At 47.4% G+C, this 15,983-nt stretch overlaps 5 protein-coding genes across 5 annotated transcripts; 4 read left to right on the top strand and 1 right to left on the bottom strand.

The window, feature by feature from the left end:
* Positions 1 to 599: 599 nt before the first annotated feature.
* On the top strand, positions 600 to 1,748 carry MCYG_05748 (uncharacterized protein; the record flags this gene model as incomplete). Its single annotated transcript, XM_002845833.1, has 1 exon — positions 600 to 1,748. The coding sequence occupies one exon, from the start codon at positions 600 to 602 to the stop codon at positions 1,746 to 1,748; it is 1,149 nt and encodes a 382-aa protein (XP_002845879.1).
* A 510-nt stretch (positions 1,749 to 2,258) lies between these two features.
* On the bottom strand, positions 2,259 to 2,831 carry MCYG_05747 (uncharacterized protein; the record flags this gene model as incomplete). Its single annotated transcript, XM_002845832.1, has 1 exon — positions 2,259 to 2,831. One exon carries the CDS (start codon positions 2,829 to 2,831, stop codon positions 2,259 to 2,261), a length of 573 nt encoding a protein of 190 aa, XP_002845878.1.
* Positions 2,832 to 5,698: 2,867 nt separating this feature from the next.
* MCYG_05746 (methyltransferase) lies at positions 5,699 to 7,228 on the top strand (the record flags this gene model as incomplete). Its single annotated transcript, XM_002845831.1, has 3 exons — positions 5,699 to 6,254; positions 6,282 to 6,508; positions 6,575 to 7,228. 3 exons carry the CDS (start codon positions 5,699 to 5,701, stop codon positions 7,226 to 7,228), a joined length of 1,437 nt encoding a protein of 478 aa, XP_002845877.1.
* Positions 7,229 to 8,366: 1,138 nt separating this feature from the next.
* Positions 8,367 to 10,078, top strand: MCYG_05745 (exochitinase 1; the record flags this gene model as incomplete). The annotated part of the gene is made up of 4 exons (XM_002845830.1): positions 8,367 to 8,622; positions 8,687 to 8,708; positions 8,865 to 9,084; positions 9,128 to 10,078. 4 exons carry the CDS (start codon positions 8,367 to 8,369, stop codon positions 10,076 to 10,078), a joined length of 1,449 nt encoding a protein of 482 aa, XP_002845876.1.
* A 1,238-nt stretch (positions 10,079 to 11,316) lies between these two features.
* On the top strand, positions 11,317 to 13,625 carry MCYG_05744 (conserved hypothetical protein; the record flags this gene model as incomplete). Its single annotated transcript, XM_002845829.1, has 2 exons — positions 11,317 to 13,427; positions 13,493 to 13,625. The coding sequence occupies 2 exons, from the start codon at positions 11,317 to 11,319 to the stop codon at positions 13,623 to 13,625; spliced, it is 2,244 nt and encodes a 747-aa protein (XP_002845875.1).
* Positions 13,626 to 15,983: the final 2,358 nt, after the last annotated feature.

Below are 15,983 nucleotides of genomic sequence, written 5' to 3'. Positions count from 1 at the left end.
GGATTTGTTTTGTGGCTTTCAAGCCCTTCGCTTAACGGGAAAGCCGGGCTGGATCTTGTGATGCTCAGGCATGCGACGCGCCTATTAGATTTCATACCATGGCGAGATGGGCGAGTTGTAGCTGTTAGCCAGCACCGATGCAAGAAGGCCTCGCCAGCTTGAATCGCATCAAGCTTCCTAATGTGAGCCACCTGCAGTCTTGATGGTTCTGCGGGTACCTTGTTTGGTGGTGGAGGCTGTTCAGGGGCATCAAATCAGTCCACCGAGCAAGTGAGTGTCTCACTCTTAACTGCCAAATAATGTTAACTAACCGAGTTCTAAGACAAGTTTCTATTGTATTTAGAGATATTGATCAAAAACTGGGCTTCTTTTATGCTCAACATTCAATACATGGACTGGATTTGACAAGAAGCCTCTGGCCTCGCATCTCTTTATGATAGAGCAGACTTGCGCCCTCCTTGCTATAACCGGCCAGGCCTAAAAAGAGCAAAATGAGCCGGAGTCGACGGGATATGTTCTTCGGAGTGTTCACTTCCTTTCGCCCATCAAGGCGTTTGTTGTCCCAAGTCGATGATCGAAACAGCCCCTCCCTATACGGAATGCCCACGGAAGTCATAGAAATGGTTGCCGGATTTCTTGAATACAAAAGCCTGTGTTCTCTACGGTTGACATGCAAACTCTTTTACGAGGGGACATTGCATTGTTTTGGCGCTTTTCTGGCTACTGTGTCGATTGACTTTTCATCCAGTAGTCTGCAGAAGCTCAAAGCTATATCCGACCACCAATATCTGAATCGATACGTCCAGTGCCTTTCTATCGTTAACGAAGCTCATGGGAAATTAGGGCTCGATCTACGATGGGATAGAGCTCCGTCCGGTTATCTCATTGTCCCTCAGCGCCCAGTAGAAATACTGCGTGATACCCTGGCACTTCTGATCAATTGCCGGTCCTTTGAGGTTCATCATGTTTATCTGCTAGAGCATCAGTACACCTCTAACTTCTTAGGAGGAAGCGATGCCATCAGGATCCTCCTATATACAATCAGCGAAACAGCATTGCCTGTGAAGTCACTCACGTTTGAACGTGGGGTCGCGCGAGGATGGAGATCCGACAGTCGTATTAATGGGGAACGTCTGAACGTCCAGGACCTTCGGAACCCTGGCCTTCTTGCCGGACTATCTCACCTGCAAAGTCTTACATTAAACTACCAAAAAGAACTCGAAAGTAGCATCGACTGGACCTGTGAACTTATAAGAGTCGCCGCCAATCTAGCGAGGTTAACGGCTCGGTTCAATGGATATCAATCGACACCATTACTCTTCGATCGTCTGAGTTCAACCACACTCCCTCCCGTACAAGAGCTTGTTCTGGAATCTTGTGAATTATCCTCTCTGGAAGTGTTTATTGCTTTTCTTCGCCATTTCCATTCAAGTTTGCGTATTCTCTCTCTTACTCGCATCAGACTAAGTACTAATGGATGGTTCTTGATACTTCAAAAGCTCAGAGGGCTTTTTCCATTCTTATCCAGTATCAAATTAAACCATCTACGTGGAGACAAGAGGCCAGATACTCTGATCAGTTTTCCGGATATACACAAGCACAAAACAATCTCCGGGGAGGTAAAACCAGGGTTTTCTTATTATTACAAAACTTGGAGAGGGAAGAGAAGTTTGGTAGGCGTAAGATACAATGGATCCGACATGGGAACTGCATTGCGAATCGTGGCAAGCTCAGCAAGAGCTTGCTAGAGACGCTAGTGTATAGTTATTGTATTTCTATGGCCACAGCGGTGTAAGGAATATACTGTAGTTTATTACTTGCTTTGCTATAGATGGATCAGATAAGGCGCAAATCGCAAAGGATCATTTACCTTTGATCAATACAAGTAAAAAAAAGCCGATATAAATTGGGTATCTGTGAAAAACTAGCTACAGCTGAATAACCGTGGTTCTTCGATTATCCCCTTATTACACTGCTTTGGCATAGCCTGTAAATCATCCACCAGTAGTCATAATTACCAAAAGTCTTCCGAGTTCTCCTTATTATCCTCCATCTCTAGAAAATTGAAGAATAGTAGGAAATAAATAGTTCCTCCGCATTTGTAGATGAGGTGTCCAGTTAGCTGTTTTTGTCGTGTAGGCATATAGCATATGCAAGTGGTAGCCCAACAGTAGATGAGAAAGCGGGAGGTAGAATATATTTGTAGTCAAGCTGGAGACAAGCAATCATGATGTCTCAAATTTATGTGTAATCCGATATCAAGGCTTGCCCTGATCTTTATAGCTTGGTGGCGGCACTTCTACGGGATGGCTCGAGATGCCGTTGGGGTGTCCTCGGTAGAAAGTCTGTTGGCCGGGTGGAATATATGTCTGCTGAGGTGGTGCGGGGTTCTGGTTTGGTATATACCCATATTGCTGCTGCTCCTGGGGAGGTGGAGATTGTGCAGGAAAAGGGTATGGCTGCTGCTGAGGGTATGGCTGCTGTGGATAGGGCTGCTGTGGATAAGGCTGCTGGGGGTAGGGTTGCTGCTGGTTTGTGTTTTGTAGGGGGATTTGCTGCGGCGGCAGTTGGCTGCCTTGGCCCATAACGTATACGTTGGTTTGGTTCCCGTGCGCTCCAGAACTAGCTGTAGCTGCTGCTGATGCTTGTGGCGCAACGTAGGTGGTGGCAGGTCTTCGTCGTCGTAGTCGGATTAAGATAATAATGCATAATATGAAAAAGATTATTCCACCAATAACTCCTCCAACTGTAGGGCCATAGCTGTAATAGTAATATCTCTTAGCCAGCCGGTGTGGTTCAGATGGCCTCTGGAAGAAAGGTAACACAGCCATATCTTTGAAGGTATCAATCCACTTGAAGACGAAAGAAAATGAGCATAAGCCTCTGCGGTAACCGTCAGTATGGGCCAATTTAAACATGAATATAGGTTTGATGTGAGTCACATCTGCAAAGTAGATAGAACTCACCAGGATATGAGGCTGACTCAATGTCGTATCTATTCCTCAGTTATAGCTGCCTAGTTATTATTTAACTAAAACTATCAAGGGTCAGAGACGGGTAATACTAGCAACAATTGCGCGCAACAGAATTCAAAGAAACCAAGTAGTGGAGAGCAGGGCCTTCTCTGGAAATATTTATATTATACAAATAGGCTAATCATTAACCCACTCCTTTCGCTTCCTCGTCCCGTCCCTTGCGGTAGGTTTTCTCTTGGGTCTCAGCCCTGCACCTCGTATCCAGGCCATGAAGGCGCTCCGCCTCAGCAACATCAATGTTGAAAGCAGAGGCACGTTATATTAGCCCACGACACCGCGGAAACGGGTATACAGATACCATCTGCGACTTTTCACTGCAAAACATGCCCATAAATCTAGCCATTAGCTGAAAAGGAGAGAGAGAAACACAGGCAGTCAGCAGTGGTATAGGATACGATATAATTAGCACGGTTCGGTTAGAATGCATTGATAGCACGACCAAGAGCGCATGCAGCCTGAGCAAAATGGGAAAAGGGGGAGAAAAAGTAAGAAATAAAATATCGCCCTAAAGTTGTTTTTAGAAGTTTTAAGCTTAGCGGGAACTTGGGCCTTGTGGAGCACGCTACCAGAAATATCATTGGCTAACTGGACCCATTTGTACGAGACGAGACAAGTCAGCATGACAGGTTCAAAGAACAAGAAGAAAAGGTCAGAGAAGAGGCATTGGAAGAATATCAAGAAAATATACAAGCTACGGTTATATAACTCAGTAAACTGGTAGTCTACATAATTTGTAGTTTAAGGTAGTTTACAGTATATTATGTATATCCGTACTCACAGTCACAGTCATGGTGAGATTTTATACCCTAGTTTACAAGGATAAAACATGGGAGAAAGTGCTTGTCAACAGATGAGGCTCCTGATACCCTGTAATAATTAGCCAATTGGAGTTTAAGAGCCAAGAGCGGGAGAGAGTTAAATACAATATCTCAAGTTCGATGACATATTATTATTATTATTATTATTATTAACCGACACCATACAATTATTATGCCGACATTAACAAGACCCCGAAATCTATTAGACCTCCCACCATCGCCATGAGGCAATTTTATCATAACATTAAATCTTGGTTAATCTCCAACCGAAACGGCTTGCATTCAATATCTTCTCCCCGCAGTATATCGCTAGCACCATAAAATGCGGCCTTCTTGGAGAAGAGACAGCAATTTCTGGACTACCATAAACGGATAACCGCATGCCAATACTATGTCAACTTCGGAGAGAGCTGTCGTTGGGAACCACACAGTTCAAGTGACTTAGAGCCCCAGCATCCATTGTACTATACGTGCTCAAGAAACATCACGTTGGATTTCCCATTAAATCTTTGTCCCGCACTCTAAGCAAAGAACGAATGTTGGCCCTCAAGGTAATCGGCGTTTCTCCATTTTCTGGGTGATGCTGTTGATGTACTGCGAAGGCTGGTCCCTGGAGCGTCCCAGATCTGCATTCTAAAAGCGTTCCTATGTGCAGGATTCCACGAGCTTTTGTAGATCTCCCAGATATCTGGAAAAAGCCAATTATAGGTTAAAAAAACCGATATCCGATATGTGGCTTCGTATACGTTGACCTCATGCTGTTACGAACATTGCTAGATGTATTGTCAAATTTGCAGTCTTTAATGATTGACTATCTACTAACATTCACCTCTAGCCTGCGTACTCGATATGATGCGTTGAACATGGTAAATGAGTGGCAACTCATAGTACATATTGTCCAAAATGGTACCTCCGAAGGGAGCCCTCGGCGTGGATAGATATATTTCACCGTTAGCAGCACGGCAGCTATCATCATTTCATTTATATTTCCTATCAAACAGCATTTCTAAAAGCGTCCTTTCATATACTTCGATGGATTATGATTTATAGTAAAGGAACACTCTCTAAGGAAATATACAAAGTCAACCGGGTCCACCTCAAAGACGAGTGACGAAGGGATGAATGTATTAGACGAAGAAATTAGCCTGAATCATGCTTCAACTGAAGGGCTAAAAGGACTTGAAGGGCTGTTTACTATAGCGCCCTAACTAATAACTAATTCAAGTTCTGGGCCAAATGCAAGGCTATTCATAACCAGCCATTGGATGTCTCCCTTAAGTTATTATGTAGCTCTAGAGTGGCTGGAGAAATGGTCAAGCCTTTATCAAGTTATGCTACTTGGTGAACTGCCGTTAGAGAACCGTCCAATAAGCTCCTCTGAGCCGGAGTGTCTTCTGATAGGTTAATGGCAACTCAAAGGCGACTCTATGTACCTGCTACATTTGAGTGGTAAAATAAGAGTAAATGCTAACGGGCTATCTAGCTGAGCAGTTCTTCCTGTAGCCGTATCATATGATTGAGCCGCGATTTTATGGAGTACCTCAGAGAACAGAGCACATGAATATAACGAGACAGATGTAAAGAAGTATATCCGCCCAAAGCTAATCTTTGTGGGCTTTTATACTTCCAAGATCCTTCGGTGATCCTTCAGTGAAAGGCGGTGAGGCCCGTATCTCAATAATCGCAGCCTTGGTTTCCATACTAGAATATCAATATATCAGTGCAAGCTAACCCATGACTTTTCTTCATTTACAAACTTTTCTGATAACGATTCCCTAAGCCTAACAGGTTTCGTTAGATGTATTCAAAAACTTAGGGCTACACCACAGTGGATTATCACCTTAAATGGCCGTCTCCATGGAAAACGCGTTCGACGCTCTTGAACAAGACTATGAGGATTCACATGCCCAAAATCCTGGGCTTCACAAGATTATCCAGCAAATTCTTGGTAAACTTGCTCCAGGAGCAAAGGTGCTTGACGCTGGCTGTGGAACGGGGAAGCCGGTTTCTCATGCCCTTGCAAATGCCGGGTGTGACGTCTACGGCATTGATATCTCTCAAACGATGGTGGATATAGCTAAGAGACAGGTGACGGGCTCTTTCGAAAAAGTTGATATGAGAGCTTATAGGCCAGAAGTCCAGTTTGATGCCATTTTTGCAGTCTTTTCTCTCTTCGCGCTATCCCGCCGTGAAATATCTGCCATGATGTTGAAGTTTTGCGAATGGTTATGTCCTGGCGGCAGCCTCATTATCGGAACCATTCCTAGCACAAACATATCTACAGACATGTCTCTGTATGACAAAACAGGTCTGTGTATGGTCGACATAGATTTCATGGGCCAGAAGGTCAAGGGAACCGTTTACACAACGCGTGAATGGCATAATATGTTGACAAAAGTGGGTATGGAGGTTGAATACACACATATAGATCCGTTTCAACCTAAAAATACCCTTTACGCTAAGGAAGATCACTATTATATCATTGCTAGACGGACGGCACAACACCCATTGCTGGGACCATATCCGCTACCAACGCAGTATAGAGGCCCACATCCGCTAAGCGAACAGGCATTTGGGCCGTTTGCTGCTAGGTTTTCTCGTGAGGATTTTGATGCAGTTTTGGAAGCTTTGAAGGAAAACCAAAAAGTTCTAGATGTAGGCAGTGGGTATGGAGGTGAGTTTAGCAGCATACCAAGTATATAATTCGCTGCTTATGCAAAGATAGAATTGCCAGTAGCACTTGCGAAGCGCCATGGCAAGGTTTACTCCATAGAGCCAAATGCAGATCGGAACACGATTATCTCGAACAAATCCCAGACGAATAATGTTGAGGTTCTCCCGGGAACTGCTGAAAATATTCCATTCCCGGATAACAACTTTGACGCTGTTGTATCGATGTGGATATTGCATTATGTGCACGATCTAGAAAAGTCGCTTAGAGAGATGGCCCGGGTGGTAGATCAACATCTACCTAATGCAAAGATCGTAATCGTCCAAGGGGCGCCAGATAATGAAGTAATAAACCTGGTCAATTACGTCTGCGCCCCCTTGAGCACCGAAAATAATCGATTCGACCATCAGGGCTTTCTCCTTCACAAAGCATCGGAGATTTTCCGAGAAGAGGGGTTTGATGATATTACCCTTCGCCGAGTTGACGTTCATTGCAAGTTTCCTGAGAAAGATCTCTCTAAACGCTGTGCAAATGCCGCTGAAATTCTGGCCACTGTCTGGTTTGAAACTGACCCAAATTTAGCTGAGATGAAGCGAGAGATGATACCAGTACTAGAAGCCCACTTCGCACACAGGCCCAATACTATCGGAGATGAAGGCGTTATCTTGATTGCTAGGCCAAGTAAAAATGAAAGTTATCATTAACGCATAGCTAATGAAATGCATTAAGCACTTGAAGGGTTTGTTTGATTGTGATCTAGAATTGGCTTGATTTGCGGGAGTTAATCATCAAGTTAGATTCAAACATCTCATTCACCTTGATATCAGATTGCAAGTCCTTGATTTTGAACATCAAGCAAACAAAATCGAGGGATAATACGTTTAATTTATGTGCTTACTTTTAGTTAGATTTTGAGGTAATAAGTAATGTTATTAACAAATAACATATTTTAATAAAGATGATTGGTTCAATAGTAGCCAATCCATTGGAAAGATGCGATATAATTGGGCGGTAAGCGTCAATTAAACTTTACTTATATATCCCAGTTCCTTACTATTGTATTACATTGAATATATCGAACGCCCATGATTATTATTGAAAAGTACATTTTACGCCTTCAACAAGACTGAAGATTCGTGTAACTACTTGATCAATTTATCAGTTCTGCTACTAGAAAATTGATGGGTATTAACAGCCTCGAAATCCAACCTTACAAGTCAAACATGTGATCATGCCCGATGACCATCTCCTAGAAATTTGTATAGGCTTAAATACCTCAAGACAAGAAAAATATTATCATCATTAACATTCAACTGGCGAAAGATGCTCCTATGGCTAGTGCCGGGGAAAATGTTTTATATCACGCGACCGAAAGGCCAACTCAAGCATCCAAGATCTCAACCAAGGTGTGATGGATGATAATACTACGACCTGACCTTTCACGAGTTATAGTTCCATCCGACAAATTTCCCAGGTGATGCTCCGGACAACCGGTTGATACATGCCTGTGTCCAATGAGAAAAGAAATATTACTGACTTCTGATAGAGGTAACATATTTATACCACGCTTATTAGTCGGATATACACGTGGATAAAGCCATATTGGCATAGTGGCCGCATTATATGCTAGATAAGTATTTAGTATGACCGTTTCACCCGCTCCTAGAACGGTACCTGACCGTCGATCCCAGAAATAGGGGCCTTTCACGGGTGAAATATTGTGTTCTCCGACGTAGGCCATGGGACGAGCCGAACTAGCGGTATAGCCTGTGCAGGTTAATGAGAACTGCATACCTAGCCCATTTTGGTTTATCTTCTAAAAGATTCTTGAGGCTGTCTTTTATGGGATTGTTTGGTGTTCAGAATTTTGTGCAATTCGGCCTTTTGGACTATTTCAAAAGCAGACCTACCAAGTTGGATATGTGTCAAGTGTTTACCATCAACGAAGATGCAAGAAAAGTAGGGGTGATGATATACTTCATGCGCGTGCTATCTCTTCAAAACCAAGATCCCCATAAACACTACACTCACCCGTGGGTAACATCCTATCCCCCCATATTTGTTCACAAGAGCCAAAACGTAATAATTCCAACACTCGGTGGGTAGATGTCAAATATGTAAGCCACGTATGGGGGAAAGGTTAACGTGCCCAGTTCTTGTAGTGGTGTTCCTGATCCGGCAGAAGTGCGTGTCATGAGGGACCATGACATCTGAAAATGATCTCTAGATATGTCAACAGCATCTTCGATTGTGTAACTCTCGCCACGGCAGGATGGGTATATAAAGGCAGTCGAGTAGGCAAACAGTGTGTCTCATATTCGAACCAAACAGACGCAACAGTTCTATACGCCTTCCCGAGACAACTGTGCAAGGACACGGCGGAAAGGGGGCTATATCAATTCTTCCCTTAGTGTACCATCAATCCAATCATACAGTATATAGTCTGAGACACCATGAAGACCCCCTTTGCCATCTTAGCAGCGTTGGCCACGGCCACAACGGTAGTGGCCAGACCATTCGCAACCAGCGGGACTGGGCTCAACAAGCACGCGATGATCGGGTATATGCATGCCAGCTTTGCTAACGGGTCTGGCTACCTGAAGCTCGCTGACATACCTGATGACTGGGACATCATTGAGTTATCCTTTGGCGAGCCCACGTCTATAACGTCAGGAGATATCAGATTCACCATGTGCCCCAAGACAGAATGCCCCAATGTCGAGAGCGAGGAGGAGTTCAAGGTTGCGATTAAGGCTAAGCAAGCCAAGGGGAAGAAGGTTCTTCTTTCAATTGGAGGGCAGAATGGCCAGGTCCAACTCACCACGACTGGGGCACGGGATAAATTCGTCAGCTCTGTGGGGGGTATCATCGACCAGTACGGCCTTGACGGCCTGGACATCGATTTCGAGGGGCACTCCCTGTATCTTGACCAGGGGGACACCGACTTCAAGAACCCCAAGACGCCCGTCATCGTCAACCTGATCGCTGCCCTGAAGGCCTTGAAGCAGAAGTACGGCAACTCCTTCGTCCTGACCATGGCACCGGAGACCTTCTTCGTGCAGCTGGGCTATAGTTTCTACGGGCCCTCAAGCGGCAACGACCCCAGAGCTGGAGCCTACCTGCCCGTCATCCACGCCATGCGTGACGACCTGACCGTTCTGCAGGTCCAGAACTACAACTCCGGCCCGATAATTGGTCTCGATAACCAGTATCACAACGTCGGCACTCCGGACTTCCTCGTCGCCATGGCAGATATGCTCAAGGCCGGATTCCCCGTGGCCAAGACAAACACCACTTTCCCACCGCTGAGAGATGATCAGATTGCCATTGGACTGCCCGCCACGGTGAATGCAGGCAACGGGTTCGTCGACACCGATGGCGTACAGAGCGCCCTAGACTGTTTGATGACGGGCGAGTCCTGCGGCACATACAAGCCTCGCGGGGGCAAGTCGCCATCCTTTAGGGGTCTGATGACCTGGTCCATCAACTGGGACAAGTTCTCCGGCTGGCAATTCATGGACCCTCACCGCAAGTACCTCAACAGCTTCCCTTGAGGCCTCACTTTCTCTCTTGCTTTCTTCCTTTCTTTTCTTTTTCTCGTACACACCCTCTTCCCGTCCCTCTTTGACTTGACGTCCAACTTGTTATGAAGAGAAGATTTTTTGTATATATTTATATGTTCACGTGATATCTGGATATCCCAAAGCAGCTTTTTCAACTTCAAGACGATTTTTGGTTGTTTTCGACTTCTTTTCTGTTGATTTTATCCATCTTGCACAGATAGAAATTGGATACTGATGAATCAAGACGATACTTTTTTATTATTATCATGACCTGGCTGGTCGAAGTCATGGATGGTTCTCTTCTTCGCCGGCTTTCCTTGTCGACGCAGCTTCGGTTTCAAATTGACGGGCTGCATCAGACATCAGACATCACTGATGCTTCTCTCCCCGTCTTCATCTTCATCTTCACTCTCTATCCTTGAGTGCGTTGATATCATGCGTGATTATCAACATAATATAACGGCCTTAGTAAGCTCGCCCCCCGTTCTCGTATTCAACTTTTTTCGAAGAAAAGCTGATGGCGAAGCCCCTGAAGGCAAAAAGCTGAGCCGCTGATGGGACGTTAAACCTCCGGTCAGCAAAAGAAATTTCAACGGGGGAAAAAGATGACAGCAACGTCTTTCTGAGTGACATCTCTCGTCGATAGATGAGGGCAAAGTGAAGTAAGTGTGTGTCCTCTCCGTCTTTGCTTACTAGTATCTATATAACTCCGCCTAAGTCTGGCCCCTGCATGAAGAAAAAGCCCCCTGTATCCCTTAAAACATGCTTAGCTCCCTTTTTTTCCCTTAATTAACTCGAGGCCTTAGGTTGAACCCATACTTTTTTTTCCAGCAGGTCATCAAGCGACTTCTCCCCCTTTGACAAAGCGGCAGACACCTCACCAGGCATACATACATACATATATACATACATGCATACCAACCCCTTGCCTTGATCCGCAGCCAGTTTATTGTGAATGATATGACGGCAGAGATAGGGTGTGCTCGTTACTTTCCAACTCGACACTCCTTTTGTTAAAGAATAAAAAAAGAAGGGCAACACACAGGACAGCATTTCATCCATGTCCCGAACGACAATCAAGCCACTTCATCTCGAACATATCATTGTCTCCCTCGAATCGGAACTGCAGGTAATTGTCTGCTCGATCCAACCCGATGGCGACCCCTAACGAGGCACCGTCGCCAGACTCCCACTCGATATCTCAACAGCCCTCCGGCTGGCCGCAGACAATGCAACCACTTTCTCAGTCGCAGTCTCAGACTCCAACACCGACTCAACTGCATCCTGGTCGTCCGTTGGCTTCTCCCCGCCTACAACATGTCGCAGGCGAGATCCCCCCGGCCCTCTCTCCCCTCGATGCCTTCGCAGCCCAGGGCCGTCTGCTGGCGAAACAATTCGACGAGTCTCGCAAGGCCGGACGAAGGCTAAGTCGGCTGCCGCCGGCCAGCGTCGAACGGTCTCTCTCTCAGCCTAGGGGAGGGTATAATCGAACACTATCCGAAGAGGATACCAGGCGGTCCCAGACGCCAATGCGCGCGGGGTTTAACTTCGAGCAGAGAGGACGAGGAAGAGGGAATGCGGAGAGCACTCCATTTAGCAATGGCATGTCGCTCGAGGAGCCTAGCTTTAGGCCCAAGTCGCAGCACCCCAGGATCAGTGGGCTGCCTCTCAACACTAGCACTGGCCATACCTTTCCGATAGACGATAGCTGGGATACCAAGTCGGCTGGTAGTACCACATACGGTGCTCCCCGCGCCCACTCCCCGGAAAACTTCTGGACTCGGGATGGCTCACGCGAACGAGGTAGGACACCGTCTCCTGGGCCAGGACCGACTATCGACAATAGGCTTCACGTTGCACCTCGTTCACCGCAGTCATCCGGCGAGTCACCCACACGGTTCTACGTCAATCATCAGCAACAGCGGAATAACAACTCTGGACACCAGCATAATCACCTTGCACCGCCTTCGCTACCGCGGGCATACAGTAACCCCACCGGAATGAGCAATGGCTCAACACAAGAGAGCTCTGACGATGACGGATCTAGCGCCCGATCAACGTTCTCGATGCCTCGCAAACTATCGTCCAGCAGCGGTATATCGATGCCCTATTCCCCTCAACCGTCACAGCCAAACAGAGCCTGTCAGCGATCCCCGTCACCGAACTCGGAAGCAGGAACAGGAGGAAGTATGACGCCCAACCTGACGAAACCATCATTTAATTTCTCACGGCCGATGAGTCGATCGAATACCTCTCTGTCCATGAACGATTCCACTACAAGTTCTCCCGTTACGGGTACTATTGGTTCCTTCCTTAATAGAGGAAACAAGCCAGCGCCCATCACAGTTCCTGCGCCTCTAGCCACACCGTCTCCGTCTGCGGACGAAGCTACCGAACCTCCCCTCTCGGCTGGGCAGTCGTACATATATGCAAAGTTCTCCCTTCCCCGTGGCCGGCTGATCTCACGAGACTCCAAAACATTCAACGGCGGCGAACCGCAGGGCAACTTCGAGCCACCGCAGTTTGAGAGATCGATCACCGACCCTGGGCCAGGTTACAAAACTCCTCAGGTCCCAGCCGCAGCGTCGCTGCCGAAGAGCGTCAAAGCTGTGCGGCCATTACTCGAGCGAGAACAGTCCAGCGCCAGTATAGCCTCTGCGAAAGCTGACGCCAAGTCTACGTCTACACAAAGCCAGAGCACCATCCGCCCGCCGCCAGAGGAGAAGGGAAAGGAGAAAGAGAAAGAAAAGGACCAGGAAAACGAACCGACAACGGCAGAAGAGCATGTAACTAGGGGGATCGAATGCCATGAGTCCGGCTCCTTGAAGGAATCAACCTACCACCTCCGCCTGGCTGCCATGCAGAACCACCCAACTGGCATGCTCCTGTACGCCCTAGCCTGCCGCCACGGCTGGGGCCGCCGCGCCGACCAGACGGAGGGCGTCCAGTGGTTACGCAAAGCCGTCGACACGGCCGGCCTAGACCTAGCGAGCAGCAACCCCCCGAGCCCGGAGACATGCGACGCCGCACTACAGAAGCTGCTGTCCTCCAACGGAAGCGGCAAGATGAGCGTGACTGAGCAAAAGGCGCGACAGGCCCAGCTTGCGCTGTCCATCTACGAGCTTGGTGTGAGCAACCTGAACGGATGGGGGGTGGGACAAGACAAGGCTCTTGCGCTGAGATGTTTTGAGATCGCAGGCCGGTGGGGGGACGTCGACGCGATGGCCGAAGCTGGGTACTGCTATGCTGAAGGGGTTGGGTGCAAGAAGGACCTGAAGAAGGCGGCAAAGTACTACCGTATGGCTGAGAAGGGGGGGATGAGCATGGTAGGAAGCAGCTGGTATGTTTCACTACATTGGCCCATCTACCACCTATCATTCATCTACCACCTACTGACTGCCGCAGGATCTACAAGGACAAGTACATGGACGACGACGCCGGGTCGAAGAAGAAAGGAGGCAGCGTCAAGTCGACGAGCTCCAAGTCTCGCACCCGCAGCCGCAGCATCTTTGGCCGGAAGAAGCCTTCCGACGACTGACCTTTTTCCTCATCATCTTCACATCTTTACCTTCTTTTCTACTTTCTCTTTCATCTTCTTCCATCTACTTCTCTATCTGTATATACCTTCTTTTGGTGCTGGATACCCTCTGATTACTAATCACTTATATTAAACATCACTTTACATAGTATTATAACTCTTGACCGCAAAAGTTCTCGGAAATTAACACGAGAGACCCTCATTTTCCCCAGTTCCAAGCCTCGTAAAATTGATTCAGTTACGGAGACGGAGCCGGCTACCCCAGAAATTGCCTGTGTGAACGGCTCGGCAAGCGTGTCTTGGAGTCAAGGGAAAGGCCGGGGTTTATAAGCTCATGAACTATAACGACTGCATATGTATGGAGTGTACTAGGGAACATCGAACTACCCGGCCGGGCTTGGGATCCTGAAGCGGACTAAGTTAGGCTGCGAGGAGCAAGGACGCAGGTGGCAGCGTGCAGACTCGGTGTCATATGAAGGTGAAGAAGAGAGAGAAGGGACAAAACGGCCAATCAGGTCGGACGAGAGAGGCTTCGCCGATGGACATGTCAAGGTCTGTCATCCGACATCCCCTTCACCCGCTAAGATCATCGTTGACCGGCATTGACCTACATGTAGATGTCGATGACAGCGGCGTCTGTCCGAAGCCACCCAAGACCACGAAGGCGTGTCGATCCATCTTCCGCTCCCTCGACACGATACTAATCCCAGTTACATCTGGACGATGATAATAATAATCATATATGCCACGGCCATCACCGTGTATGAGCGTGAGAGTGTAATGCTGTGCCACCTGCAAAACGGGGAGGCCGAAGCATGCATGCAGCCGCAGCGGCGAACAGGTGTCAGCTCGACTACTACCTTATAGTCCTGAGGGTAGAGGCCAGTCTATGTACGCCGACTGGTCTGTGATCTCACATGGCGGAAAGTATAAGAGAAAAGGAGAAGGGAAAAAAGAAAACATCATGCTTGTTCCCTTTCTTTTCCATCTTCTTCTTCCTCTCGGCTGGCTTGCCATGATCTGCCTGAGGTGCAGTCACGTGGAGCACATGTTTCCTACTCTTCACTCATCTATCTACATCTATACTCTACATCCAGCTATGCTACATCTACTCCAGCTACATCTACTCCAGCTACATCTACTCCAGCTACATCTACTCCAGCTATATCTACTCCATGTATACTATCTATATGATATGTCTGTAACATCAGGGTTGCCTCGGTATTACCTAAGCAAGACAAGGTTCAAGGGCAGGACGGGCCTAAGTCCTAAAACGGACTAGGTTGGACCCGCTTTAAGAAAATGAAAAAAAGGCGAGAACGAAAAATGATGCTTGAGAGGAGAAGAAGATGAGACGAAAAGCGATGGAAGAGCGAGACGCAGCCAGACGACAGACGAGATCGAGAGGAGAAGCACGCAGCAGCACGAGTATCGAGTGTGTGTGTAAGTGTCGGCCGGCGTGGCTGGCCCCAGCTGGTAAAGTTCAACCCAAGCTTCTTTTTTCCTTCTTCCCTCACATGTTTTTTTTCCTTCTTCTGCTGCTTCTTCCACGTCGAAAAATGGACTTTTCGGCATCACGAGCTTCCTCCTCCTGCTCTCATGCGCTGCTTTCTCTCTTCCCCATCGAATCTCCATCTCGCGTCTCCAGATCTCTCTCTCCCTCTCCCTCTCTCTCTCTTACCCCGGACCCTCTCTTCGTCGGCCTTCCCCATCTCTCCACGGGGAAGACGCCCTTTAAGCTCGCATATACGCTTTTTCTTTTCCCTCTCCCATGCAAGTCATGATGGTTCTCCATCGTGGTAGCGACGTCGTAGCTGGCCGGAAGGGAGCAAAAGAAAAAGGAAAGGGAAGAAATTCGCCTCCACCAGTCAAAAAAGAGAGCCCACCCTGGTCCCTTTTTTCCTTTACCTCTTCTGCCCCGTAAACCCTTCGTTTTGTCCCTTGCTTATAATAATAATATAAAGTCCATGGAGGTCCCTTCATCTCCTCTCCTCCGCCGCCCCCAGTCCTAGACTCCCACCACGTCTCTTCTCTTCTTTTTTTTCCTTCTCTTTTCTTCTTCTGTGAGTGCTGCTGGCACAGGACTTGCGCAAGGTAGGACTTCCCTCTGCCACTCTAGTTACACCTGTTACAGTCGCATGAGAGTAAAACGGCGAACAGAAGACATGCAGCCCACCGTCATCGTACCACCTTTTTTATTTGTTTTTTGCTCTACTAACTTCCCCCCTTGTAGAAACCTGCACATCAATACATAGATATATATATTACGGATATATGTAATATATATATATACTCGGTGTCCGCCATATATAACCACCGCCAGCGCATCCCCACCTCGCCATCTTCTCACCTTCCAAG

The sequence above is a fragment of the Microsporum canis genome, genomic scaffold, assembly GCF_000151145.1.
Source record: "Microsporum canis CBS 113480 supercont1.5 genomic scaffold, whole genome shotgun sequence".
Classification (NCBI taxonomy): domain Eukaryota; kingdom Fungi; phylum Ascomycota; class Eurotiomycetes; order Onygenales; family Arthrodermataceae; genus Microsporum; species Microsporum canis.
This window is presented reverse-complemented; position numbering and strand designations above follow the sequence as displayed.